This window comes from Phocoena phocoena, chromosome 11, assembly GCF_963924675.1.
Source record: "Phocoena phocoena chromosome 11, mPhoPho1.1, whole genome shotgun sequence".
Taxonomy (NCBI): Eukaryota; Metazoa; Chordata; class Mammalia; order Artiodactyla; family Phocoenidae; genus Phocoena; species Phocoena phocoena.
The window spans coordinates 20,553,701-20,581,052 of record NC_089229.1 but is presented as its reverse complement, the minus strand read 5'-3'; the positions used below and the strand labels follow the sequence as shown (position 1 = coordinate 20,581,052).

At 38.2% G+C, this 27,352-nt stretch overlaps 1 protein-coding gene across 1 annotated transcript in view; it reads left to right on the top strand.

Moving 5' to 3' along the window:
* ANO4 (anoctamin 4) overlaps positions 1-27,352 on the top strand; it is a 354,975-nt gene that overhangs the window by 304,231 nt on the left and 23,392 nt on the right. Inside the window, exons 22-23 of the mRNA XM_065888413.1 lie at positions 20,049-20,201; positions 21,217-21,364. Coding sequence (XP_065744485.1) covers positions 20,049-20,201; positions 21,217-21,364 — 301 coding nt within the window. The remainder of the gene's footprint in view (positions 1-20,048; positions 20,202-21,216; positions 21,365-27,352) is intronic.

The window sequence follows — 27,352 nt, the reverse complement described above, 5'->3', positions numbered from 1 at the left end:
GGGGTTTTTTTTTAGAAATGTGTTGCTTAATATCAAAATATTTGAGGATTTTCTAGCTATCCCTCTGTCATTGGCTTCTTACAGTTTTTTTTTTTTTTCCTTGTAGTTGATTTCTAATCTCATAGTGTTGTGGTCAGAAAAGATGCTTGATATGATTTCAGTTTTCTTTAATTTACCAAGGCTTGCTTTATGGCCCAGCATGTGATCTATCCTGGAGAGTGTTCCATGTACACTTAAAAATGTGTATTCCGCTGCTTTCGGATGAAATGCTCTATAAATATCAATTAAGTCCATCTGGTCTAATATGTCATTTAAAGCCTGTGTTTCCTTATTGAGTTTCTGTCTGGATGATCTGTCCATTGATGTAAGTGGGGTGTTAAAGTCCCCCACTGTTACTGTCCATTTCTCCTTTTATGGCTGTTGGCATTTGCCTTATGCTCCCCTGTTGGGCACATGTATACAATTGTTATATCTTCTTCTTGGATTGATCCCTTGATCATTATGTAGTGTCCTTCTTTGTCTCTTATAGCAGTCTTTATTTTAAAGTCTAATTTGTCTGGTATGAGTATTGCTACTCCAGCTTTCTTTTGATTAACATTTGCATGTAATACCTTTTTCCATCCTCTTAGTTTCAGTCTGTATGTGTCCATAGATCTGAATTGGGTCTCTTGTAGACAGCATATATACAGGTCTTGTTTTTGAATCCAGCCAGCTAGTCTGTGTCTTTTGTTTGGTGCATTTAACCCATTTGCATTTAAGGTAGCTCCCAATATGTATGTTCTTACTGCCATTTTGTTAATTGTTTTGGACTTGTTTTTGGTAGGTCTTTTCTCTTCCCTTCCTCTTTTGATGACTATCTTTAGTGTTGTGTTTGGAATGCTTTTTCTTTTTTGTGTGTGTGTCTATTGAAGATTTTCAGTTTGCGGTTCCCATGAGGTTTTGATATAGCAGTCTATATATATATATAGAAGATTGTTTTAAGTTTCTGGTCTGTACATTTCAAATGCATTTCCAATATCCTGCATCTCTACACCCCTCTTCTCACAGCTGCTGGGGGGTTTTTTTGTTGGTTTTTTTTTGCGGTACATGGGGCTGTCACTGTTGTGGCCTCTCCCGTTGCAGAGCACAGGCTCTGGAAGTGCAGGCTCAGCAGCCATGGCTCAGGGGCCCAGCTGCTCCACGGCATGTGGGATCTTCCCAGATCAGGGCACGAACCCGTGTCCCCTGCATTGGCAGGCGGACTCTCAACCACTGCGCCACCAGGGAAGCCCCACATTTGCTGGTTTTGATATCTTATTTGTGTTTAGATGGTTTCCTACCTTTACTGTATGTTTGCCTTTACTGGTGAGCTTTCCCATCTGTAATTTTCTTGTTTCTAGTTGCGGCCTTTTCTTTCCACCTAGAGAAATTCCTTTAGCGTTTGTTGTACAGCTGGGTTGGTGGTGCTGAATTCTCTTGGCTTTTGCTTGCGTGTAAAGCTTTTGATTTCTCTGTCAAATCTGAACGAGAGCCTTGCTGGGTAGAGTATTCTTGGTTGTAGGTTCTTCCCTTTCATCACTTGAAATATATCATGCCACTCCCTTCTGGCCTGCACAGTTTTTGCTGAGAAATCAGCTGATAACCTTATGGGGATTCCCTTGTATGTTATTTGTTGCTTTTCCCTTGTTGCCTTTAATATTTTCTCTTTGTCTTTAATTTTTGTCAGTTTGATTACTGTGTGTATGTTCCCCCTTGGTTTTATCCTGTATGGGCCTCTCTGCACTTCCTGGACTTGTGTGACTGTCTCCTTTCCCCTGTTAGGAAGTTTTCAGCTATTATCTCTTCAAACATTTTCTCAGGCCCTTTCTCTCTCTTCTCCTTCTGTGACCCCTATTATGTGAATGTTGGTGCATTCAGTGTTGTCCCAGAGGTCTCTTAGAGTGCCTTCATTTCTTTTCACTCATTTTTCTTTATTCTGCTCCATGGCAGTGATTTCCACCATTCTGTCTTCCAGCTCACTTACCTGTTCTTTTGCCTTACTTATTTCTGCTGTTGATTCCTTCTAGTGTATTTTTCATTTCTGTTATTGTATTGTTCAACTCTATTTGCTCTTTATAGCCTCTAGCTCTTTGTTAAACATTTCTTGTATCTTCTCGGTCTATGCCTCCATTCTTTTTCTGAGATCTTGGATCACCTTTACTATCATTACTCTGAATTCTTTTTTGGGTACATTGCCTATATCTCCACTTCACTTAGTTGTTCTTCTGGGGTTTTATCTTTTTCCTTCATCTGAAACATATTTCTTTGCTGTCTCATTTTGTCTGACTTTGTGTTTGTGGTCTCCATTCTGCAGGCTGCAGGATTGTAGTTCCTTTTTTCTGGCATCTGTCTCCTGGTGGGTGAGACTGGTCTAAAAGGCTTATGCAGACTTCCTGGCGGGAGGGACTGGTCCCTGCCTACTAGTGGGTGTAGCTGGGTCTTGTCCCTCTGTTGGGCAGGGCCATGTCTAGGGGTGTGTTTAGAGGTGGCTGTGTGCTCAGGGAGACTTTAAGCAACCTGTCTGCTGATGGGGGGGGGGGCGTGCTGTGTTTCTGCCCTGTTGTTTGTTTAGCCTGAGGCATCTCAGCACTGGAGCCTACTGGCTGTTGGGTGGTCACCAGGTCTTGGTGACAAAATGGCAGCCTCCAGCAGAGCTCACGCCAATGAATACTCCTTGTTACCTCCACCACCAGTGTCTTTGTGGCTACAGTGAGCCACAGCCACCCCCACCACCCCAGGAGACCCTCCAAGACCAGCAGGTAGATCTGGCCCAGGCGCCTATGAAGTCACTGCTTTAAGTCACTGCTTTTTTTTCTGGGTCCCAGTGCACACAAGACCTTTTGTGCACCCTCCAAGAGTGGAGTTTCTATTTCCCCTAAGGAGTTCCTGCAATCTAGCCCCACTGGCGTTCAAAGCCAAATGTTCTAGGGTCTCCTCCTCCTGATGCCAGACTCCCAGACTGGGGAGCCTGACTCGGGGCTTATAACTCTTACTCCTGTGGGAGAACCTCTGTGATATAATTATTTTCCAGTTTGTGGGTCACTCACCTGGAGAGTATGGAATTTGATTGTATCATGAATGCACCCCTCCTACCTTCTTGTTGTGGCTTCTTTGTCTTCAGATGTAGAATATCTTTTTTCATAGGTTCCAGTCTTTTTTGTCGATGGTTGTTCAGCAGTTAGTTGTGATTTTGGTGGTTTCATGACAGGAGGCAAGCTCAAGTTCTACTCCACCATCTTGTCTCCAACCAGCATCAAACTTTTTTCTTCTAATTCTACTGTGGTCAAAGGATACTCTGTTATTTTAGGCTATTAATATATGTTGAGATTTGCTTTATGCCCTGCATATTTACTATTTAGATAAGTGCTTCAAGTGTGTTCTGCAGTTGTTGAGTATAATATTGTCTATCAATTGGCAAGGTTGTTTAATTGTGTTGTTCAAATCTTATATGTCCTATTAAACTTTGTCTATTAGTTACTAAGAAAAGGGTGTTAAGTGCACAGTCAACCTGGGACTTTTATGCTCCTTCTAGTTCTGTCAATTTTACTTTATATATTTTGAAACTTGTTATGTGCAAACAATTTAGGATTATTCTAGCTTGCTTACTGTTGAGTTGAAATTTTATCTTATTTAAAGCCATTCTTCATCTCTAATAATGTAATATTTTGAAGATGTGATGGGCAAGAGGCTAAGGAACTAACTGTAAAACCTCCCCAAGGACAGAACTGAGCCTCTTGTGGTCTTTCAGGGCCAAGATAAAGGCCCACCACGTTCTCAGTCACAGCCAGAGAGGTGGACTGAGCTTTACAAATTTACTGTACCCCATTACCAGCCTGGCTTAACTCGTGACCACATTGAAGTGATCCTCTCTTTCTTTAGCTGCCTAAGCACAACATGAGGAACCTTTTCTGCTGGAAAAGAACACTGAGAGCAGAGATTAATAACTTGTTCTTAAAGGGCTAGTAGTAAATACTTTAGGCTTTGGGGGGCCAAGAGGCAAGATTGAGGCTATTATATTTTAAATGGTTGTATAAGTATTTATATAACTACTTAAAATGTAAAAACCATTCTTAGCTCACAGGTGGGTTTAAAAAAAGAACAGAAACAAAGCAGAGAGCTATTCAGATTTGGCCTTCAGGCTGTAGTTTGCTGGCCCTTGATCTAGAGCTTCTATATGTCTGGCATACAATAAAAGTTACTAGGCTTATAACCTATTGAAAGAAGCAAAGTAAGTATAAATTCTTAACTGGGGAAGGTGTCTGTTACTTCAAACGTGAAAGCAGAAGTGCATATGGTCAAACACTGAAAAATCAAGGAAATACAGTGTTTGTTTCGTTAAGAAAATAATGTTGTGCTCAAAGTGATAAAGAATTCAAAATAGATGTTATGAAGAAATTCATTGAGCTACAAGAAAACACGGGAAGGGAATTCAGTGAACTCAGGAATAAAATTAATGAACAGAAGGAGTTCTTTACCGAAGAGATTGAAATTGTAAAAGAGACCAAACAGATTGAAACTGTAAGAGACCAAACAAATTCTGGAGCTGAAGAATTCAATGAATGAGATGAAGAATGCAACAGAGATCACAGGTAATAAGACAGACCAGATGGAAGAATGAATAAGTGACTTGGAGTATAGGAATATAGAAATTATTCAGTCAGAAGAAGACAGAGAAATTAGATTTTTTAAAAATGAAGAAACCCTATGAGAACTATTAGATTCGATCAGAGAGACAAATCTAAGAATAATTGGTGTGCCAGAAGAAAGAGAGAAGAGGCAGAGAGTTCATTTAAAAAATATTAACTGGGAACTTCCCAAACCTGGAGAAGAAATGGAACATACAAGTCCACAAAGCTACCAGGACACCCTATTACCTCAATGCAAAAAGACCTTCTCCAAGCACATCAATGAAACGATCACACATTATAATGAATTTTAAAGGCAGCTAGGGGAAAAAACTAACATTAGTCTGTCAGTGAAATTCTCAGCAGAAATTCTACAGTCCAGGAGAGAGTATCTACAGTCCATGAGAGAGTAGAATGACATATTCAAAGTGCTGAAAGATAAAAATTGACAGCCAAGAATACTTTATCCAGCAAAGTTATCCTTCAGCTAATGAAGGAGAAATAAAGGCTTTCCCAAACAAAAGCTAAGGGAGTTCACCACCATTAGACTTGCCTTGCAAGAAATGTTGAAATAAGTCCTTCAACCTGAGATGAAAAGACACTAATCAGTGACATAAAAGCATATGAAAATATACAACAATGATAAAGGTGAAAAATAAACAATCACAAAATGGTAACTCTGTATTAGAATGGTATATTAACTACTTAACTATACTATAAAGGTTAAAGGAAAAGATCATTAAAAATAACTATAGCTACTATAATCTGTTAACAAATGCACAGCATAGAAAGAGGTAAATTGTGACATCAAAAATGTAAAAGGGTGGAGCCTTTGTAGGCAAAGGAAGATAAGTTGCTATCAGCATAAAATGGACTATTTTACCTATGAGATGTATGTAAGCTTATTAGTAACCTCAAAGCAAAAGTCTAGAGTTGATTCAACAAACATACAAAAGGGATAGACTGAGTGTATCACCATGGAAAACCACCAACTTACAGAGGTAGGCAGAAACACAGGGGGAAAAGGAACAATAAAGATATAAAACAACCAGAAGGCAAAAGATAAGATGGCAGTAGTAAGTCATTACATATCAATAATCACTCTAAATGTAAATGTAAATGGATTGAACTCACCAATACAAAGGCACAGAATGGCTGGATGAATTAAAAAAACAAGACCCAACTCAGTCTCCCAAGGCAATAGAAATAGCAAAAACAAACTTATAAGCTTTTGCACAGCAAAGGAAACCATAAACAAAACAAAAAGACAGCCTACGGACTGGGAGAAAATATTTGCAAATGATGTGACTGACAAGGGCTTAATTTCCAAAATATACAAACGGCTTGTACAACTCAATAACAAAGAAACAATAACCCAATCGAAAAATGGGCAGAAGACCTAAATAGACATTTCTCCAAAAAGGACATACAGATGGCCAAGAGGCACATGAAAAGATGCTCAACATCGCTAATTATTAGAGAATGCAAATCAAAACTACTATGAGGTACTACCTCACACTGGTCAGAATGGCCATCGTCAAAAAGTCTACAAATAATAAATGTTGGAGAGGGTGTGGAGAAAAAGGAACCCTCCTTCTGTTGGTGGGAATGTAAATTGGTGCAGCCACTATGGAAGACAATATGGAAGTTCCTCAAAAAACTAGAGTTACCATATGATCCAGCAATCCCACTCCTGGGCATATAATGGGACAAAATTATAATTCAAAAAGATTCATGCACCCCTATGTTCATAGCAGTACTATCCATAATATCCAAGACATGGAAACAACCTAAATGTCCACTGACAGACGCCTGGATAAAGAAGATGTGGTACATACACACAATGAAATACTACTCAGCCATAAAAAAAAGAATGAAATAATACCATTTTCAGCAACACGGATGGACCTAGAGATTATCATAATAACTGAAGTAAGACAGAAAGAGAAAGACAAATACCATATGATATCATTTATATGTGGAATCCAAAATATGACACAAATGAACTTATCTACGAAACAGAAACAGACTTGTGGTTGCCAAGGGGTATGGGGTTGGGGGAGGGATGGATTGGGAGTTTGGGATTAGCAGGTGCAAACTATTATATATAGAATGGATAAACAACAAGGTCCTACTGTATAGCACAGGGAACTATATTCAATATCCTGAAATAAACCATAATGGAAAAGAATATGAAAAAGAATGTATATATATGTATAACTGAATCACTTTGCTGTACACAGAAATTAACACAAACTGTAGACCAGTTATACTTAAATAAAATAAAATTTTGAAAAAAGACCCAACTATATGCTGCCTTTCGGAGACACATTTCAGATCTAAAGACAAACATAATCTCAAAGTCAAGGAATGGAAAAAGATATTTCAGGTAAGTGGAAACCAAAAGAAAGGGGAGATACCCATACTTATATCAGACAAAAAAGGCTTCAAGCCAAAAACAGTAAGAAAGAAGAGACAAATAAGTTCATTATAAAATAATAAATGAGGTCAATACACCAAGAAGATATAACAATCATAAATATATTTGCCCCCAATGTCAGAGCACTTAAATATATTAAGCAAATACAGTTCACTCTTAAATATATTAGGCAAAAACATTTGACCCTTGAACAACAGGTTCAAAGTGCACAAATTCACTTATATGCGGATTTTTTTCAATAAATACATACTGCAGTACAACATAATCTGTGGTTGACTGAATCCATGGATGTGGAGCCATGTAAATAAAGGGCCAACTGTAAAGTTATATGTGGATACTGTGCAGATGGTTGGGGCCCTAACCTCCATGTTGTTCAAAGGTCAACTATATTAACAGATCTCAAGGAGAAACAGACAACAATACAAAAATAGTAGGGGACTTCAGTGTCCCACTGTGAGTGACAAATAATCCACACAGAAAATTAACAAGCAAACATTGGAATTGAGGCATACTTTAAACCAAATGGACTAAACAGACATATAGAGAACATTCCATCCAATAGCAACAGAATACACATTCTTCTCAAATGCACATAGAACATTCTCTAGGATAGATCATATGATAGGACACAAAATAACTCTTAGCAAATATAAGACGATTGAAATCATACTATCTTTTCTGACCACAGTGGTATGAAACTAGAAATCTACCACAAGAAGAAAGCTGTAAAACATAAAAACACGTGGAAACTAAACACATTTCTGAACAACCGACAGATCAAAGAAGAAATCAAAAGGGAAATTAAAAATTATCTCAAAATGAAAATGGAAACACAACATATCAAAACTTATGGAATGCAGCAGAAACAGTTCTGAGAGGAAAGTTTATATAAATTAATGCATATATTAAGAAATTAGATCTCAAACACTCTAACTTTACACCTCAAGGAACTAGAAAAAGAAGAACAATTTAAGCCCAAAGTTAGCAGAAGGAAGGAAAATAATAAAGATCAGAGTGGAAATAAATGAAATAGAGACCAGAAAAACAATAGAGAAGATCAATGAAACCAAGAGCTGGGTTTTTTGAAAAGATAAACATAATTGACAAACCTTTAACTAGACTAAGAAAAAAGAGAGAACTCAAAATTAGAAATGAAAGAGGAGACATTACAACTGATACTACAGAAAAAAAATAGGATAAGAAGCTATGAACAATTATATGCCAACAAATTAGATAACCTAGAAACAGATAAATTTCTAGAAACACACAACCTACCAAGACTGAATCAGCAAGAAATAGAAAATCTGAAAAGACCAATAATGAGGAAAGAGGTTGAATCAGTAATCAAAAGCCTCCCAACACAGAAAACCCTAGAACCAGACAGCTTCACTGGTGAATTTTCTAACAATTAAAGAAGAATTAATACCAATCCTTCTCAAATGCTTAAAAAAATTGAAGAGGAGGGAACACTTCCAAACTCATTCTGCAAAGCCAACATTACCCTAGTACCAAAACCAGATAAGGATACTATAAGAAAAGATAACTTTGGACCAATATCCCTGATTAATATAGATGCAAAAATTCTAAAAATATTAGCAAACTAAATTCAAGAACACATTCAAACAACTGTACACTACAACCAAATGGGATTTATCCCTGGAATGCAAAATTGGTTCAACATACACAAACTTTTAAGTGTAATATATCACATTAATAGAATAAAATATAGAAGGAACCAAGATGGCAGAGTAGAAGGACGTGCTCTCACTCCCTCTTGTGAGAACAACAGAATCACAACTAGCTGCTGGACAGTCATCGACAGGAAGACACTGGAACTCACCAAAAAAGATACCCCACATCCAAAGACAAAGGAGAAGCCACAATGAGATGGTAGGAGGGGTGCAATCACAGTAAATTCAAATGCCATAAATGGTGGGTGGGTGACTCACAGACTGGAGAACACCTGAAGTCCACCGACTGGAGTGAAGGTTCTGAGCCCCCATGTCAGGCTTCCCAACCTGGGGTTCCAGCAACAAGAGGAGGAATTCCTAGAGAATCAGACATTGAAGCCTAGTAGGAATTGATTGCAGGACTTCGACAGGACTGGGAGAAACAGAGAATCCACTCTTGGAAGGCATACACAAAGTACTGTGTACATCGGGACCCAGGGGAAGGAGCAGTGACCCCAGGAGAGACTGAACCAGACCTACCTGCTAGTGTTGGAGGGTCTCCTGCGGAGGCAGGGGGGAGGGGACTGTGGCTCACTATAGGGACAAGGACACTGGCAGCAAAAGTTCTGGAAAGTACTCCTTGGCATGAGCTCTCTCAGAGACTGTCATTAGCCCCACCAAAGAGCCCAAGTAGGCTCCAGTGTTGGGTTGCCTCAGGCCAAACAACCAACAGGGAGGGAACGCCACCCCACCCATCAACGGTCAAGTGTATTAAAGTTTTACTGAACCCTGCCCACCAGAGCAACAGTCAGCTCTACCCACCACCAGTCCCTTCCATCAAGCCTCTTAGATAGCCTCATTCACCAGAGGGAAGACAGCAGAAGCAAGAAGAACTACAGTCCTGCAGCCTGTGGAACAAAAACCACATTCACAGAAAGACAGAGAAGATGAAAACGCAGAGAGCTATGTACCAGATGAAGGAACAAGATAAAACCTCATAAAAACAACTAAATGAAGTGGAGATAGGCAACCTTCCAGAAAAAGAATTCAGAATAATGACAGAGAAGATGATCCAGGCCCTCAGAAAAAGAATGGAGGCAAAGATCGAGAAGATGCAAGAAATGTTTAACAAAGACCTAGAAGAATTAAAGAACAAATAAACAGAGATGAACAATACAATAACTGAAATGAAAACTACACTACAAGGAATCAATAGCAGAATAACTGAGGCAGAAGAACGGATAAGTGACCTGGAAGACAGAATGGTGGAAGTCACTGCTGCAGAACAGAATAAAGAAAAAAGAATGAAAAGAAATGAAGACAGCCTAAGAGACCTCTGGGACAACATTAAACGCAACAACATTCACATTATAGGGGTCTCAGAAGGAGAAGAGAGAGAGAAAGGACCAGAGAAAATATGTGAAGACATTATAGTCGAAAGTTCCCTAACATGGAAAAGGAAATAGCCACCCAAGTCCAGGAAGCACAGCGAGTCCCATACAGGATAAACCCAAGGAGAAACACGCCAAGACACATAGTAATCAAATTGGCAAAAATTAAAGAAAAAGAAAAATTATTGAAAGCAGCAAGGTAAAAAAAAGCAAATAACATACAAGGGAACTCCAATAAGGTTAACAGCTGATTTCTCAGCAGAAACTCTACAAGACAGAAGGGACTGGCATGATATACTTAAAGTGATGAAAGGGAGGACCCTACAACCAAGATTACTCTACCCGGCAAGGATCTCATTCAGATTTGATGGAGAAATCAAAAGCTTTACAGACAAGCAAAAGCTAAGAGAATTCAGCACCACCAAACCAGCTCTACAACAAATGCTAAAGGAACTTCTCTAAGTGGGAAACACAAGAGAAGAAAAGGACCTACACAAACAAACCCATAACAATTAAGAAAATGGTAATAGGAACATAAATATAATTACCGTAAACGTGAATGGATTAAATGCTCCAACCAAAAGACACAGACTGGCTGAATGCATACAAAAACAAGACCCATATATATGCTGTCTACAAGAGACCCACTTCAGACCTAGGGACACATCCAGACTGAAAGTGAGGGGATGGAAAAAGATATTCCATGCAAATGGAAATCAAAAGAAAGCTGGAGTAGCAATACTCGTATCAGATAAAATAGACTTTAAAACAAAGAATGTTATAAGAGACAAGGAAGGACACGACATAATGATCAAGGGATCAACCCAAGAAGAAGATATAACAGTTATATATGCACCCAACATAGGAGCACCTCAATACATAAGGCAACTGCTAACAGCTATGAAAGAGGAAATCAACAGTAACACAATAATAGTGGGGGACTTTAACACCTCACTTACACCAATGGACAGATCATCCAAAATGAAAATAAATAAGGAAACACAAGCTTTCAATGACACAACAGATCAGATAGATTTAATTGATATTTATAGGACATTCCATCCAAAAACAGAAGATTACACTTTCTTCTCAATTGCACATGGAACATCCTCCAAGATAGATCACATCTTGGGTCAAAAATCAAGCCTCAGTAAATTTAAGAAAATTGAAATCATATCAAGTATCTTTTCTGACCACAACGCTATGAGATTAGAAATGAATTACAGGGAAAAAAAACGTAAAAAGACATGGAGGATAAACAATACATTACTAAATAACCAAGAGATCACTGAAGAAATCAAAGAGGAAATCAAAAAATACCTAGAGACAAATGACAATGAAAACACGATGATCCAAAACCTATGGGATGCAGCAAAAGCAGTTCTAAGAGGGAAGTTTATAGCTATACAAGCCTAGCTCAAGAAACAAGAAAAATCTCAAGTAAACAATCTAACCTTACACCTAAAGGAACTAGAGAAAGAAGAACAAACAAAACCCAAAGTTACCAGAAGGAAAGAAATCATAAAGATCAGAGCAGAAATAAATGAAATAGAAACAAAGAAAACAATAGCAAAGATCAATAAAACTACAAGCTGGTTCTTTGAGAAGATAAACGAAATTGATAAACCATTAGCCAGACTCATGAAGAAAAATAAGGAGAGGACTCAGATCAATAAAATTAGAAATGAAAAAGGAGAACAACAGACACCAAAGAAATACAAAGCATCCTAAGAGACTACTACAAGCAACTCTATGCCAATAAAATGGACAACCTGGAAGAAATGGACAAATTCTTAGAAAGGTATAACCTTCCAAGACTGAACCAGGAAGAAATAGAAAATATGAACAGACCCATCACAAGTAGAAATTTTTTTTTTTTTTTTTTTAGTACATGGGCCTCTCACTGTTCTGGCCTCTCCCGTTGCGGAGCACAGGCTCCAGACGCGCAGGCTCAGCGGCCATGGCTCATGGGCCCAGCCGCTCCGCGGCATGTGGGATCTTCCCGGACCAGGGCATGAACCCGTGTTCCCTGCATCGGCAGGCAGACTCTCAACCACTGCGCCACCAGGGAAGCCCACAAGTAGAAATTGAAACTGATTAAAAATCTTCCAACAAACGAAAGTCCAGGACCAGATGGCTTCACAGCTGAATTCTATCAAACATTTAGAGAAGAGCTAACACAAATTCTTCTCAAACTCTTCCAAAACATTGCAGAGGAAGGAACACTCCCCAACTTATTCTGAGGCCACCGTCACCCTGATACCAAAACCAGACAAAAGTACTACAAAAAGAAGAAAATTACAGACCAATATCACTGATGAATATAGATGCAAAAATCCTCAACAAAATACTGGCAAACAGAATCCAACAACACATTAAAAGGATCATACACCATGATCAAGTGGGATTTATCCCAGGGATGCAAGGATTCTTCAATATACACAAATCAATCAATGGGATATACCATATTAACAAATTGAAGAATAAAAACCATATGATCATCTCAATAGATGCAGAAAAAGCTTTTGACAAAATTAAACACCCATTTATGATAAAAACTCTCCAGAAAGTAGGCACAGAGGGAACCTACCTCAACATAATAAAGGCCATATACAACAAACCCACGGGAAACATCATTCTTAATGGTGAAAAACTGAAAGCATTTACTCTAAGGTCAGGAACGAGACAAGGATGTCCACTCTCACCACTATTCTTCAACATAGTTTTGGAAGTCCTAGCCATGGAAATCAGAGAGGAAAAACAAATAAAAGGAATACAAATTGGAAAAGAAGAAGTAAAACTGTCACTGTTTGCAGATGACATGATAGTATACATAGAGAATCCTAAAAATGCCACCAGAAAACTACTGGACTAATCAATGAATTTGGCAAAATTATAGGATAGAAAATTAATGCACAGAAATCTCTTGCATTCCTATACACTAATGATGAAAAATCTGAAAGAGAAATTATAGAAATACTCCCATTTACCACTGCAACAAAAAGACTAAAATACCTTGGAATAAACCTACCGAGGGAGACAAAAGACCTGTATGCAGAAAACTATAAGACACTGATGAAAGAAATTAAAGATGATACAAACAGATGGAGAGATATACCATGTTGTTGAATTGGAAGAATCAATATTGTGAAAATGACTATACTACCCAAAGCCACCTACAGATTCAATGTAATCCCTGTCAAATTACCAATGGCATTTTTTACGGAACTAGAACCAATCATCTTAAAATTTGTATGGAGACAAAAAAGACCCCGAATAGCCAAAGCAGTCTTGAGGGAAAAAAACGGAGCTAGAGGAATCAGGCTCCCAGACTTCAGACTATACTACAAAGCTACAGTAATCAAAACAATGTGGTACTGGCACAAAAACAGAAACATAGATCAATGGAACAAGTTAGAAAGCCCAGAGATAAACCCACGCACCTATGGTCAACTAATCTATGACAAAGGAAGCAAAGATATATAATGGAGAAAAGACAGTCTCTTCAATAAGTGGTGCTGGGAAAACTGGACAGCTACATGTAAAAGAATGAAATTAGAACACTCCCTAACACCATACACAAAAAAAACCTCAAAATGGATTTGAGAACTAAATGTAAGACCGGACACTATAAAACTGTTAGAGGAAAATATAGGAAAAACACTCTTTGACATAAATCACAGCAAGATCTTTTTTGATCCACCTCCTACAGTAATGGAAATAAAAACAAAAATAAACAAATGGGACCTAATGAAACTTCAAAGCTTTTGCACAGCAAGGGAAACCATAAACAAGACGAAAAGAAAACCCTCAGAATGGGAGAAAATATTTGCAAATGAATCAACAAAGGATTAATCTCCAAAATATGTAAACAGATCATTCAGCTCAATATTAAAGAAACAAACAACCCAATCCAAAAATGGGCAGAAAACCTATATAGATATTTCTCCAGAGAAGACATACAAATGGCCAAGAAGCACATGAAAAGCTGCTCAACATCACTAATTATTAGAGAAATGCAAATCAAAACTACAATGAGATATCACCTCACACCAGTTAGAATGGGCATCATCAGAAAATCTACAAACAACAAATGCTGGAGAGGGTGTAGAGAAAAGGGATCCCTCTTGCACTGTTGGTGGGAATGTAAATTGATACAGCCACTATGGAGAACAGTATGGAGGTTCCTTAAAAAACTAAAAATAGAATTACCATATGACCTGGCAATCCCACTGCTGGACATATACCCAGAGAAAACCATAATTCAAAAAGACACATGCACCCCAATGTTCATTGCAGCACCATTTACAATAGCCAGGTCATGGAAGCAACCTAAATGCCCATTAACAGATGAATAGATAAAGGTGATGTGGTACATATATACAATGGAATATTACTCAGCCATAAAAAGGAATGAAACTGAGTCATTTGTTGAGACATGTATGTATCTAGAGACTGTCATACAGAGTGAAGTAAGTCAGAAAGAGAAAAACAAATATCATATATTAACACATGTATGTGGAACCTAGAAAAATGGTACAGATGAACCAGTTTGCAAGGCAGAAGTTGAGACACAGGAGTAGAGAACAAACGTATGGACACCAAGGGAGGAAAAACACAGTGGGGTGGGGATGGTGATGTGCTGAATTGGGCGATTGGGACTGACATGTATACACTGATGTGTATAAAACTGATGACTAATAAGAACCTGCAGTATTAAAAAACAAATGAACAAACAAAAAAGAACAACTAATATTAAACTTTCTTTGGGTTATTTGTATGGAAATATATTAATATAAATGTTTCAGACATTACATGAAATTTCTAAAAATCTTATATGTTCTGGTATAATGTTATAAGTCATAAGTCTAGTTATTACTTTAAAATGTATACCTCAGAAATAACTAAAACTTCCTTGTCAATTGCATTATTATGAACTTTCATCAAATCTTTAACCGTGGTCATTTTTAAGTCTTTTGTCATTTACAGACAGTTCTGGGTATACTCTGATGCTTTCACAAAAATGTTCCTGTAAAAGGGTTTCATCTTCAAGGAATTCATGGAAAAGACTCTGACAAGTACAGGTTTCTGGTAGCTGACTATACTGCTGAACTGAATGAATAAGCATTTTCAGAACTCTAATGGAAAACTGATGAATTCATAAAAGTGCTAACAAAAGTTTAAGATGAAAACAATTAATTACATGGGACTGAGTGAACTGATGAGGATGATTATAATTTTTGTGACTTTCTGTTTGAATAAAAAAAAATCCCACAAGGACTCAGAGGCAAAAAATATACAAATCAATTTTCACTGCAAAGTAAAGGAGCTGTTACAGTGGAGGATTACTGGACTGAATATCAATATTATGATATAGTATGAGTGTGTTTCGTGTTTGGTAATTGCAATCACTGTTGCTTTTGTTGTGGTTATCCATTTACAATGCTTGGTGTCGGTTGATTTATCTCTTGTAAAATAAAATACCGTGTGTGTGTGTGAAAAAAAAGAAAGAAAAATGAGAGACAAATTAATCCCATCAAAATGGCAAAGATTCTTAAAAAGTCATAAGATGAAGTTTTGTGAAGAATGAAGGGAAATGAACTTCTCGTAATTGCTTTTGGGTTTTAAAATTGGTACAGCTGCCACAAGGGCAATTTGGCATATTTATAAAAAATCCTAGATGTATGCATTATCATATATCTGTCTTCCTGTGCTAGGTATTATGCTAGGTAGTAGGAGAGTGATGGATGGTAAGCGAGATATTATTCCTGCCTTCCTGGCAGGAGAGACAACTAAATAAGCAATCACAATAATGTGATCATTTGATGAAGACTATAAAATAGATTTTCCTATTTTTGCAATAATGGTATCTGTGTATGTGTGCATGTAGAATATTAAATACACTAAAAGAATATATACCAGGAAAAAAAAATCCTCTAATGCTAAAAGAAGATAACTGACAACTCCACTTCAGACTCTTCTAGGAAATGACACATTTTGTCTTATTTTTTTTTTTCCCCAAAACTGTGGTTTGGAGTTGAAGCCCTGAGTAGGTCCAAAGCTGTTTTGATAAACACCATCTTATTCTTGCTTGGGGACATCTTGTCCCTCCCCCCATTAAAATTTTAAGTGGTTTTGGAATTAAGTGGACTTGAGTTCCAGAACAGGCTTTGATTCTAATTATTAAAAGAACTTGTACTACCAAAAAAAAAAAAATAGAATATAAAAATCATGATTATCTCAATAAATGCAGGAAAAGCATTTGCAAAATTCAACATCATTTCACGATAAAAAACCTTGACAGGTTGGGCATAGAAAAAGCATACTTTAACATAGTAAAGGCCACGCACAACAAACTCACAGTTAACATTATACTCAATGGAGAAAATTGAAAAAATTTCCTCTAACATCAGGAAGAAGACAAGAATGCCCACTCCCACCACTCTTATTCAATATAATACTGGAAGTCCTAGCTAGAGTAATTAAGTAAGACAAAGAAATAAAATCATCCAGATCAGAAAGGAAGAAGTAAAATTATCACTATTTGCAGATGATATGATTTTACATACAAAAATCCCAAAGACTCAAAGAACTGTTGGAAGTAATCAACAAATTTCATAAAATTGCAGGATATAAAATCAACATACAGAAATCAGCTGCATTTCTGTATACCAACAATGAAGTATCTGACAAAGAAATTACCCCATAAACAATAGCATCAAAAACAATAAAATACCTAGGAATAAATTTAACCAAGGAAGTGAAAGATCTGTACAACAAAAACTACGAGACTTTGCTGAAAGAAACTGAAGAAGACACAAACAAATGGAAAAACATCTCATATTCATGGATTGGAAGAATATTGTAAAATGTCCATATTACCCAAACTGATCTATAGATTCAACACAATCTCTATCAAAATATCAAGGGCATTCACCATAGAAATAGAAGAAACAACCCTAAAATTTGTATGGAACCACAAAAGACTCTAAATCCATGGAAATCCTAAGAAGAAAAAACAAATCCAAAAGTATCACACTTACTGACTTCAAACTATACTACAAAGCTAGAGTAATAATAAAAACAGTACAGTACTGGCATAAAATTAGACATATAGACCATCAGAACAGAATACAAAGCCCAGAATTAAACCCTCCACATATGTGGTCAACTACTTGTTGACAAGAGAGCCAAGAATACCCAATGAGGAAAGGATAGTCTCTTCAACAAATAGTGTTGAAAAAACTTGATAAACACATGCAGAGCAATGAAATTGAACCCCTATCTTACACCATTCACAAAAAGAACTCTTAAGTGGATCAAAGACTTAAACATAAGACCTGATACTATACAGGTAAAGAGCCATAAAATTAAGAGAAACTAAGCTCTATGATGATAAGCAGAGTTGTGGGAGCTACAGAGGAAGCAGTAGTTAATTAAGTGTGCCCAGAGGAGGGCACATTTGAGCTCACACTTGGAGAAAGAATAGAATTTCACCAGAGTATGAACAGAAACACTAAGTACATGACATGACCCCATAAAAATAGAAGTGTAGTGTGGATGGGTAGAGGACTGATTGGGACACCTGTCTGGGTCATGGGGCATGTTTGGACATGAGATTTGGAAGACCCTTGAATGGCACGGAAAAAGTTTGGGATTTAGTCTACAGGCAACAAGAACCTACTGAAACATTTTGAGTAGGAAGGTGATGACTGATGGGCTTTAACCAACATTAATAGTAGGGCAATGGGGGAAGGAGGAGAACGCCTGAGGCAGAGAAGCCAGTTAGAAAATCAGAGTCTGATCTGGGGACAGTGGAGAGGAGGGACAGATGAGAGACATTTTTGAAGGGTAATTAATTTTGGGACTTGGAGGCGTTTAGTTCTCAAGGCTGAGCTACCTAAAAGCTGGTTTTTATGTAAGACAGCTCCGAGGGGAGGTGGGGAAGAGGGACATGAACGGCGGAGCAGGTTTAAGGATGAGATTGAGAGATTGGTTTGGAAAGTACTGCTTCTGTAGCACAGCAGCAGACAACAGGTCAGGGTTAGAGAGAGAGAGAATTGGGATACCTCATCAGACAGATAATAAAGTCATGAGAGCAGATGGACTCACCCAAGGAAAGAGGGAAGTCAGGAGAAAAGTGGAACCAAGGGAAAAACTGAAGGGAATGCCTGTGTCTATTGGTGGGTGAAGTGCCAACCAGCATAGTCACTGAGTATGAATGTAACCAAAGATGGGGGATACCCTGGAGGTGGCAGTATCACAAAGATGAGGTAAATGGACTCTTCAGGACTCTGGGACCATATCACCCATGTTAGAATTGCTTCTTAGTGATGTGTCTTGGGCAAATTACTTGACTTCTTTGTGCCTCAGTTTCCTCAGCTGTAAAATAAGCATAATAATTGTATCCACATAATAGAGTGGTTGTGAAAATTGAGTTAAAATAGGTGAAGTAATTAGAACAGTGCCCGTTACATAGAAAATGGTGTATGTGTTAGTCATTGTTTTGTTGTTACTTTCTAAAATAAGGTTTTAAAAGTAAAAACAGTAGAAAATATGCAGTCATTCATTCAGTCAAGTGCTTTTAAAATTTTTTTCAATTACACCATCTGGTTGTTTTGCGTCAGGCACTGCCTTTTATAAAACTTTTTAATTTGCAAAGTTGCAAACATCATACAGAGTTCCCAAGTACTCTTCACCTTGTTTCTCATAAGGTTAACATCTTACATATATATTGAAGCCAGAAAATTAACATTAATACAGTACTGTTAACTAATTACCTTATTTGAATATTGCCTGTTTTCCACTGTCTGTTTTTCTTGTCCATGACCCATTCCAGCATCCAACATTGCATTTAGTTGCATCTCCTTGTTCCCTCCATTCTATGACAGTTCTTTTTCACGAACTTAACATATTTTAAGACTACTAGTTTTGTAGAAGGTCCATTTGGGTTTACCTAATGGTTTCTCATGATTAGGTTGAGGTTATGCATTTTTGGCAAAAATTCCACAGAAAGGATATTGTAGCCTCCTCGGTACACCATCTTGGGGGTATGATGTCGATATGTCTTATTACTGGTGATATTAACTTGGATCACTCAGTCAAGGTGATGTCTATCAGGTTTCTCCATAATAAAGATATTTTTTCCTTTGTGATTACTAACGTGTAGGGAGATACTTTGAGAATATAAAAATCATTTTTCTCAATATAATTTCCCCTACTAATTTTAGCATTCTTTGATGGCTCTTGCCTGCAACAATTACTACTGTGGTGTCTGACTACTGGTGATTTTCTATTTTTAGTCATTCCTTCTACATTTATTAATTAGAATTCTGTCATAAGAAAGAGCTGTCCCTTTCCCCCCATTTATTTATTTCAGTATATATTTATACTTGTATTTATTCCATTATGGACTTGGATACTTAGTCTTTGGGTTGTAATCCAATACTATCCTTATTTATTTTGTTGTACAGATTTTTCCAGCTTTGGCCATTGGGACCTCCTTCAAGTTTGTCCTGTGTCCTATTGATGTGTCCCCATCATTTCTCAAGCACTTCCTAACTTTCTGACATCACAAGATATTCCAGACTAATCTTGTCTTTTCCCTGCCGTAGCTCTGGAATCAAACATTTCTCTAAGGAGCCCTGGTTCCTTTTATTAGAGAATGGTATTTAGAAAACAAGCTCTGGACTCTAGGTATGATCATTGCTCCTAGGATGCCACTGCTTCCAGGCTCAGGGAGTACCTCTTTTTCAAGTGTCCTGGCCATCTTTCTAGAAGAGATGTTCCCTGTGCTTCGGGGAAAAATAAGGGTTAAAACAATGACACATTCAGATTATTATCCTTTTGAAAATAGTACTGGAAAACCAATACTCTTTGTTCTTTTTCCTTTTTCCTTCCCTAGTTCTCCAGTTTGGATTTACAACTATCTTTGTGGCAGCTTTTCCCCTAGCACCACTTCTGGCCTTACTGAATAATATAATTGAAATTCGACTTGACGCTTATAAATTTGTCACACAGTGGAGGCGACCTTTAGCTTCAAGGGCCAAAGACATAGGTAAGTTGGATTTGGGATGTTTTTAAAAGAAATTAACCACCTGGTAGATAAAATAAAACAGCTACCAGCTTTAGATTTTTACATATGGTTTCCATGTAAGATGACTCAACTAACTCTTACAAAAGAATAATTGTTAGCTTTAAATAATATTAGATAACAAGTACAGCTACCTGTTTGGAAATTTATAATTTCCAGTGCTAGAGAATTTGTGCTTAAATAGATTCTCAATTTGGTTGTTTCTATCCTAAGACTTTGGAATCTAAAAGTTTGATTTATTACCACCTTTTTCCTTTTTAAAGTAGATCTCCCATTTGCTTAACTTTGTTTTGCTCTTTCCTAAATGTTTGCCTGAGTCATAGGAAGTATGATCCAGTTTTTCTATAGGCAGAGATGGCCTTTGGTTTTTGACTAGAGATGCTGAGTTGACTCAGGGGCAGCCTCTCAAAAGCTGGCAGAGATCAGAGACTGTCTTTTATTCATTTCTGCATCCAGTGCATTCTGCATCCAGAATAGAGCAGGCAGGTGCTCAGCCAGTGTGTGTAGAAGAGAATTCGGTGTGCATATGCTTAACTCAGTGGTTTTTGAACGTCCCAATGAAACAAACACACTCAATGAGCACCTACTCTGGGTCAGTGCATCAGGAACTTGGTCCATAAAGATGAACTGGAGAGACCCTATAGGTACCCACAAGGAGCTCCCAGTCTGGTGGCATCTTGACATTGCACGTGCCAATCTTATCAGATAGTGTTTGGTGCCTTATCATTGACCAGAATTCTCTACTTATATCTGAACCCGATTGATTTTTAAGTCATGAGCATGGGCACTTCCATGCAAACTCCTTCAATGCCAAGGTTTTTGAAGGTACAAATTCTTCCTCCTGGTTGCAAGAATCAGTATTTGGGATGGTGGAAGGACCTGTGCAAAGGACTACTGAAAATGAATTACCCCAGTTGTTTTTATAGTTATCACCTCTGCTGTTGTGTCTGGAATTAATTCAACACTTCTCTTTGAATAGGAATTTGGTATGGAATTCTTGAAGGCATTGGAATTCTCTCTGTTATTACAAACGCATTTGTCATAGCGATCACATCTGACTTTATCCCTCGCTTGGTGTACGCTTATAAGTATGGACCTTGTGCAGGCCAAGGGGAAGCTGGGCAAAAGTAAGTGCACCATAAAGCCATCACGAAATCCCCGTTTCCTAGCCATCGTGTGCTGTTGGACACTAAGACAGAAGCCTCTGCATTGGAGCACATGGGACACAAGCCCAGGACAGAAGGCCTATAGTGGGGAGGTGGAAATATGATACAATAACACTTTTGGCCAAAGAAAACACATTCTGATCTATTGAAGGGTTGGAAGTCATACAAGTCATACAAGTTTTAGGTGGAATCCAATGTGAGAAAAGCAAATAATCATTTTTCCCCCCCTCCTGCCCACCATGAATTCAGAAGTGTGTGGTCTGCTAATGTGTGTAGCAAAAAAAGTGTTCCATGATGTATAGTTATGCCATTTTTATGAGTTTATAAAAGTATAGTTATAATTTGATTCCTCTTGTGTCATGTGAAGACTCTGAAAATTTTACATGGGAAATGTGCAATCGTGTGCCAAGTACTCACGAGGTATTCCATAAATATTTGTGGAATAAGTAACTGAATGATTCTTTCCTGGCTGTGGACTTGACCAGTGTCTGTATTACCACAGGCAAATTGGGTGAACTTAACTCGCTGAGAGATCAATACTATGGCATCACCTCAATGGTTCCCAAAGCCAGGGCTCTGTATTTCTGGTCAGCTAAAGTCTTGGCAAAATTATAACATGTCCCCTAGCTTTCATTTCTACACCCTTGGAAAAAAAGATAAAAAGTCCCAACATACTTTAATGGGAAAAAATAAAACAACCCTGTTTGGCTAATGTCAAAATAATATAATTAATTGTGGGATTTAAATGTCTGTAGGTTAGAGTGGAATGTGTGCTGGGATCATAGGGTCCTTTTGGTTCCCCAGAAGTCATCTCACTTAGGCTCCTGCATATTCCTACAAGCAGCCCTGCCTCGTAGTTTACTAGTCTGAGCCAAACTAATTCATCCTCTATAGCCAGGGTAGTTCCATCAGCCCCCAAGGAGTACAGTACCACCAAATCAAGTCAGCTAACTTTATACACACCTGACCTAGGTCCAATTTCATTATTCATCCTACATAAATGCTCTAAGGCATAGATAACTGAATGAGATAAAGCTCACAATCCAGCTATTTGAGGAAGCTTCTATAAAGTTCTTCACTAACCACGTGGCCATTAAATGTGAATTATCTAGCCACTGTAAGTGAGCATACCACCCCATTTCAAGAGAGATTTAAAGACTTACATTGTACTATGCACGCATTTCTTTCTACCGGTAACTGCTGTGAACATTCTCTGCTTGACTCAGCCTAGAAAAGCTTACCTTTGTTCAAACCACTTGCATGTATGTTTTGCATTTGATTCTCAAAACAACGCGGGTAGTGGGATATGCATTATTAGCCTCGCTTTGAAGAGCAGAAAGAGATTGAGAGAGGTTAAATCCGTAATCACAAGGGAGAGTAACTGATAGAGCCCACACGAAGGTAAAGCCTAGACTCGGACAGTGCCCTGCATCCTGAACCTCACAGCCCTCGGGGCCCTTGCCAATAAGTGCTTATCCAACTCATCTAACAGTCAACTCCCTGGGGTTTAAATCTTAATGGTTATTTCCATTCTTCCGCTACTTCAAATATGGTAATACCTTGTTCTGGAGGAAACCAAAAAATAAAGTGGGAACACTTATGTGCAGTTGATAATGAATCAAAGCTTTAGAATTTTGACAGCCTATTAGATTTAAGACAATGTTCATGGTGATGAGAATTTCTCTAAAGAGCCTCCTTAATTCAGTTTTACTGAGCTCTTTGGGCCTTTTTTTTTTTAAAACAATGTTTCTCTTAAGAGCCTGTTGCTACCTTCAATCTTTGTAGATCTACTTTTTATCTGCTAATCCATTAGTCATTTTTCTTATTTTCAAATAGTTACATTTGTGTATGTTTCTTCATGAATCTTATTTTCTGCCCCACCAGCTACTCTATTATCCTTTTTAGGTTTTTTTCTTTTTCCAGTTTCAAAATGCTTCAGAGGTGACTGAACTCATAGAGGAGCAGCATTGTCAAATTTTAGACGTCATAGGCTTTTTTTTTTTTTTTTAATAACAATTTGTAGAATGAGAGGTTTTTTTTTTTTTTTTTTTTTTTTTTTAGATGTTGGGGGTAGGAGTTTATTAATTTATTTATTTTTGCTGTGTTGGGTCTTTGTTTCTGTGCGAGGGCTTTCTCCAGTTGCGGCAAGTGGGGGCCAGTCTTCATCGGGGTGCGCGGGCCTCTCACTATCGCGGCCTCTTGTTGCGGAGCACGGGCTCCAGACGCGCAGGCTCAGTAGTTGTGGCTCACGGGCCTAGTTGCTCCACGGCATGTGGGATCCTCCCAGACCAGGGCTCGAACCCGTGTCCCCTGCATTAGCAGGCAGATTCTCAACCACTGCGCCACCAGGGAAGCCCCACGTCATAGGCTTTTAAGGTAGCAAGTGCAGTCAGAGTGAGATCCCACTTAGATTAAATCCGGCTGTGGAAACGCCATATTTCAATTTAAATTGACCCTAAATCAACAGTATTCCAACCAAACCAATCACCTTTCTCCAAAACTCCAGGCTTCCCTCACCTTACACGTTTCCCTGGCTCCTCCACGGATGAGAATTTCACTCCTGTGTCCAGGGTCATTCAGTTCACAGGCCCCTTTTCCCTATGACAGCGCGCTTCAGTTATTCCTGGCTGCGCATTCCGCCCAGTCTCAACACTCGTCTGCTCAGCGGACCAGTCTTCAGCGGCACAGTGGGGAAGACATTCTCATTTTTCAGCCAGATCTGTACGTGAAAGGAATACTGTGGTTTGAGGCAGTGGTCTCCACACAGCAGGTACACAAGAGTTTTTCAAATGTTTTCATCTTCCCTCTTAAGACATTCTGTCTTTCCAGCTGCCGGTGATCAGAGTATTGTTCATTGCCTACAAAATGAAGTCACTTCGTCTTTCAGGGCATCTTCCCAAGGGCCCTTTAGAAAGAGCTTAGAGAACTAAAATCACCTCTGGGCAGACATCAGGAGACAGAAATTGTGAAGTAAAGTTGAAGATGTATATTATAAAATTGTTCTGTCAATCAGAGTTAAAATTTCAATCAGCAAACTAAATTTTTTTTCCAGAAAGCACAAATAACCAGTTTGATCCCTCACCCTCAATGAATGCAATAAACTAATTACTTTGTTATCAGGTAGACATGGATTAGAGTTTGGGAACATTCTCTATGGATATATGCAGGCCTTAGAAAATTACTGTGAGGTATATACCTGATCTAGTAGTATAAATCAAGCTGATTTTCCTGTAAAAATAGTGATACCATAAGGAGTTAGAGATTTGATCAAGGACACAGTGCTCGAATTTTCACAGAATGAGCTACAAATATCTTAATGAACTATAAATAATTTATATAAGCTATAAATCAATTAAATAGATCAAAACCAATTGCAAAGTTGTATTTCAGAAGATAAAGCTTATGGTTACAGAGGGCTACTCTTCTTATTTCATAATGTCTGACGTTTTCAATGCAAGAAGTCAGAAGTCTACTTTCTTCTGTGCTTATCTCATTAGCCTAATTTATTACCTATAAAGTTATCTACAAATTAACCTATAAATAAATTAGTCATTTGTTTTCTACAAAGCATGTCTGACTTTAAATGCACAAACCTGACCTTATTTCCCCTTGCTTTTTTGCCCTTTCAGCCCTATCCCCATGCTATTTGAGTCACAATGCCTAAAACCTCAAAAGCAAATTTAGTAGCAGAATTCAAAGACACTCTGCAGTGAGTTTGATCTGGAATCTACAGACTCAAAAGTCAACTTCTGATTCTGTTCTCTCCCTTGAAAATGATGAGAATGATCACTAGTTCATCCTTTTCCCCCACAGTAAAGGATGGAAACCGATAAGTCATGAATGGTTTTAAAACCAGAATTCTCACATTTAAATAAATGTCTTCTCAGAAGTTACTTGGAAAACATATGCATTCTAATTCAAACAATGCTGCCCTTGCATAAGACATTTTTCTGAATCTTCTTTCTTGGAAATGCCTTTACAGGCCATCTGCCAACCCCTTAAGAAAACTGACTTCATTATTTTATCTTCTCAGGAAACTCTTCCTTTGTCTGATACTTTTTTCTCCTTCCCTCTCAATTCTCCCTGATCATCAGTGTAGCCTTGTCTTTCCTCTGTCTCACCTGGAGCTGGGGGTGTGTCACAATGAGGATACATAGACCTCCTGCCAGCAAACTTAGTAGACATGGGATCTGCTGCCTGTGACCTTCCTGCTGTAACAATAGGTCACTGAGTTGACACATGCATGCCACTGGCTGAGCCCTATACGATGAAGTGTGGGAAACCTCATTTCCCTGAATTGGTGATGGTCTCAACTGTTTGACGTTGGCAAGCTAAGATTCTACCACAGTGAAAATAATTAGATAAATGCCTAGAAAATTCAGTGTTAGCAGTTCCTCTTCTTCCCTGATTATGGAAATTATATGGAAAGAAGACTTACTAGTTCCATGTGTAATGCTTTGCACCCAGAAGGAGTACATGCCCACTAAAGGCACATTTTCAACTTGATTCATGACTGACATTACATGAATATGCTTAATAAAGAGTTCAACTATGTCTCCCTTTTATCTTTTACTTTGAATGTAAGGTATTCAGCCTGTGAGATGGGTATTTCATTTGAATTTAGGCTCTCTATTGAGTTTTTTAACAGAGTAGCCATGAGCAGCTTTAATCTTAGTAAAGCTCAGGGCTGCTGTGTGAGAGAAGAGTGTAGGAGGGGTTGTAATTATTCCATTTCAATGCTGGGCCTGCCTTTGCCAGTTTCCAGAGCACCTTTCCCTTCCCACAGCTCAGCTCCTGAGAAGACTCTGCTCTATTCTGTATTTCACAAAACTGGCTCCCTCTCTGTGACAGCTAATCATCATCAAGACTCTGTTTTCATGTCATGTTCTAGGCAGTTCATAGATGAGGGAGAAATCATTTCAAATTACCTTTTTATGGAGTGATGGGAGAGGCCTGCTGCCAGTGGGAGTAGGGCATGTTACACACGCACTGACCATTTGTTTCACCCATGAGTGACTGTTGACAAATGGGTCCTTCTCTGCTTGGTTCATTTCTTTTAAGGCCATGATGAAACCAGTGACTTGTCTTGAGCAAGACAACACATGCACAGAACCCATGTGCTCTCAGAACTATGTTTGTGTTATCACTTGGGTTTGGTATTCAGCAACTTTGGATAATCACATCAGACATGTTATTGAAGAGAGTCTGAAGACCATGATTTCTTCTTTCAATTAATAATTAAATATTTATTGACCTCCTGCTAGGTGCATGAAATAAAATACCACTCACATTTATTAAGATCTGGCTATAGGCTAAGCATTATATCACTTGCTTTACATATATCATTTCATTTCATTCCCACAATGACCCTATGAGGTGGACACTTTTGTTGCTTTAAGAATTGCATAATTTGCCAAGATCACATGGCTAGAAAGCAGCAGAGCTACAATTTGACCCTAAAGCCCAAGTTTTTTGTATTGTAATATACTGACCCCCATTCCCCAACACAGAATGAAAGCCATGTCCTCAAGAAGCTTATAATCCCTGGGAGGTCCAGGCAATAGTTTTATTCCTGATCCATCTTCAAGACCTTGATGGAATCTCTGGTACTTTAAATTGAATTCAATATTTACTGGATTCCTACACTGTACAAGACTGTCCTACGATACCAAAATATCTATGACACCTCTTCTGATCCAAAAAAGAAAAAACACACTATAGTCCAAAGGAGAAGACATACATGTATGCAACCAACTCTAGTATAAGCTATATGCCCATTGTGAAGTAAACACAGCTGCACCACCGAGAGAAGGGAATGAGCCTTCTGACTGGGGGGATTAGGACATTTTCACAAAAGAGGCGACATCTCAGTTGGTGAACACTATTACCACTTGTAAACCATGAGTAAGGAATCCCAAGAGAAAAGACAACATGAGCAGAGGCATGAAA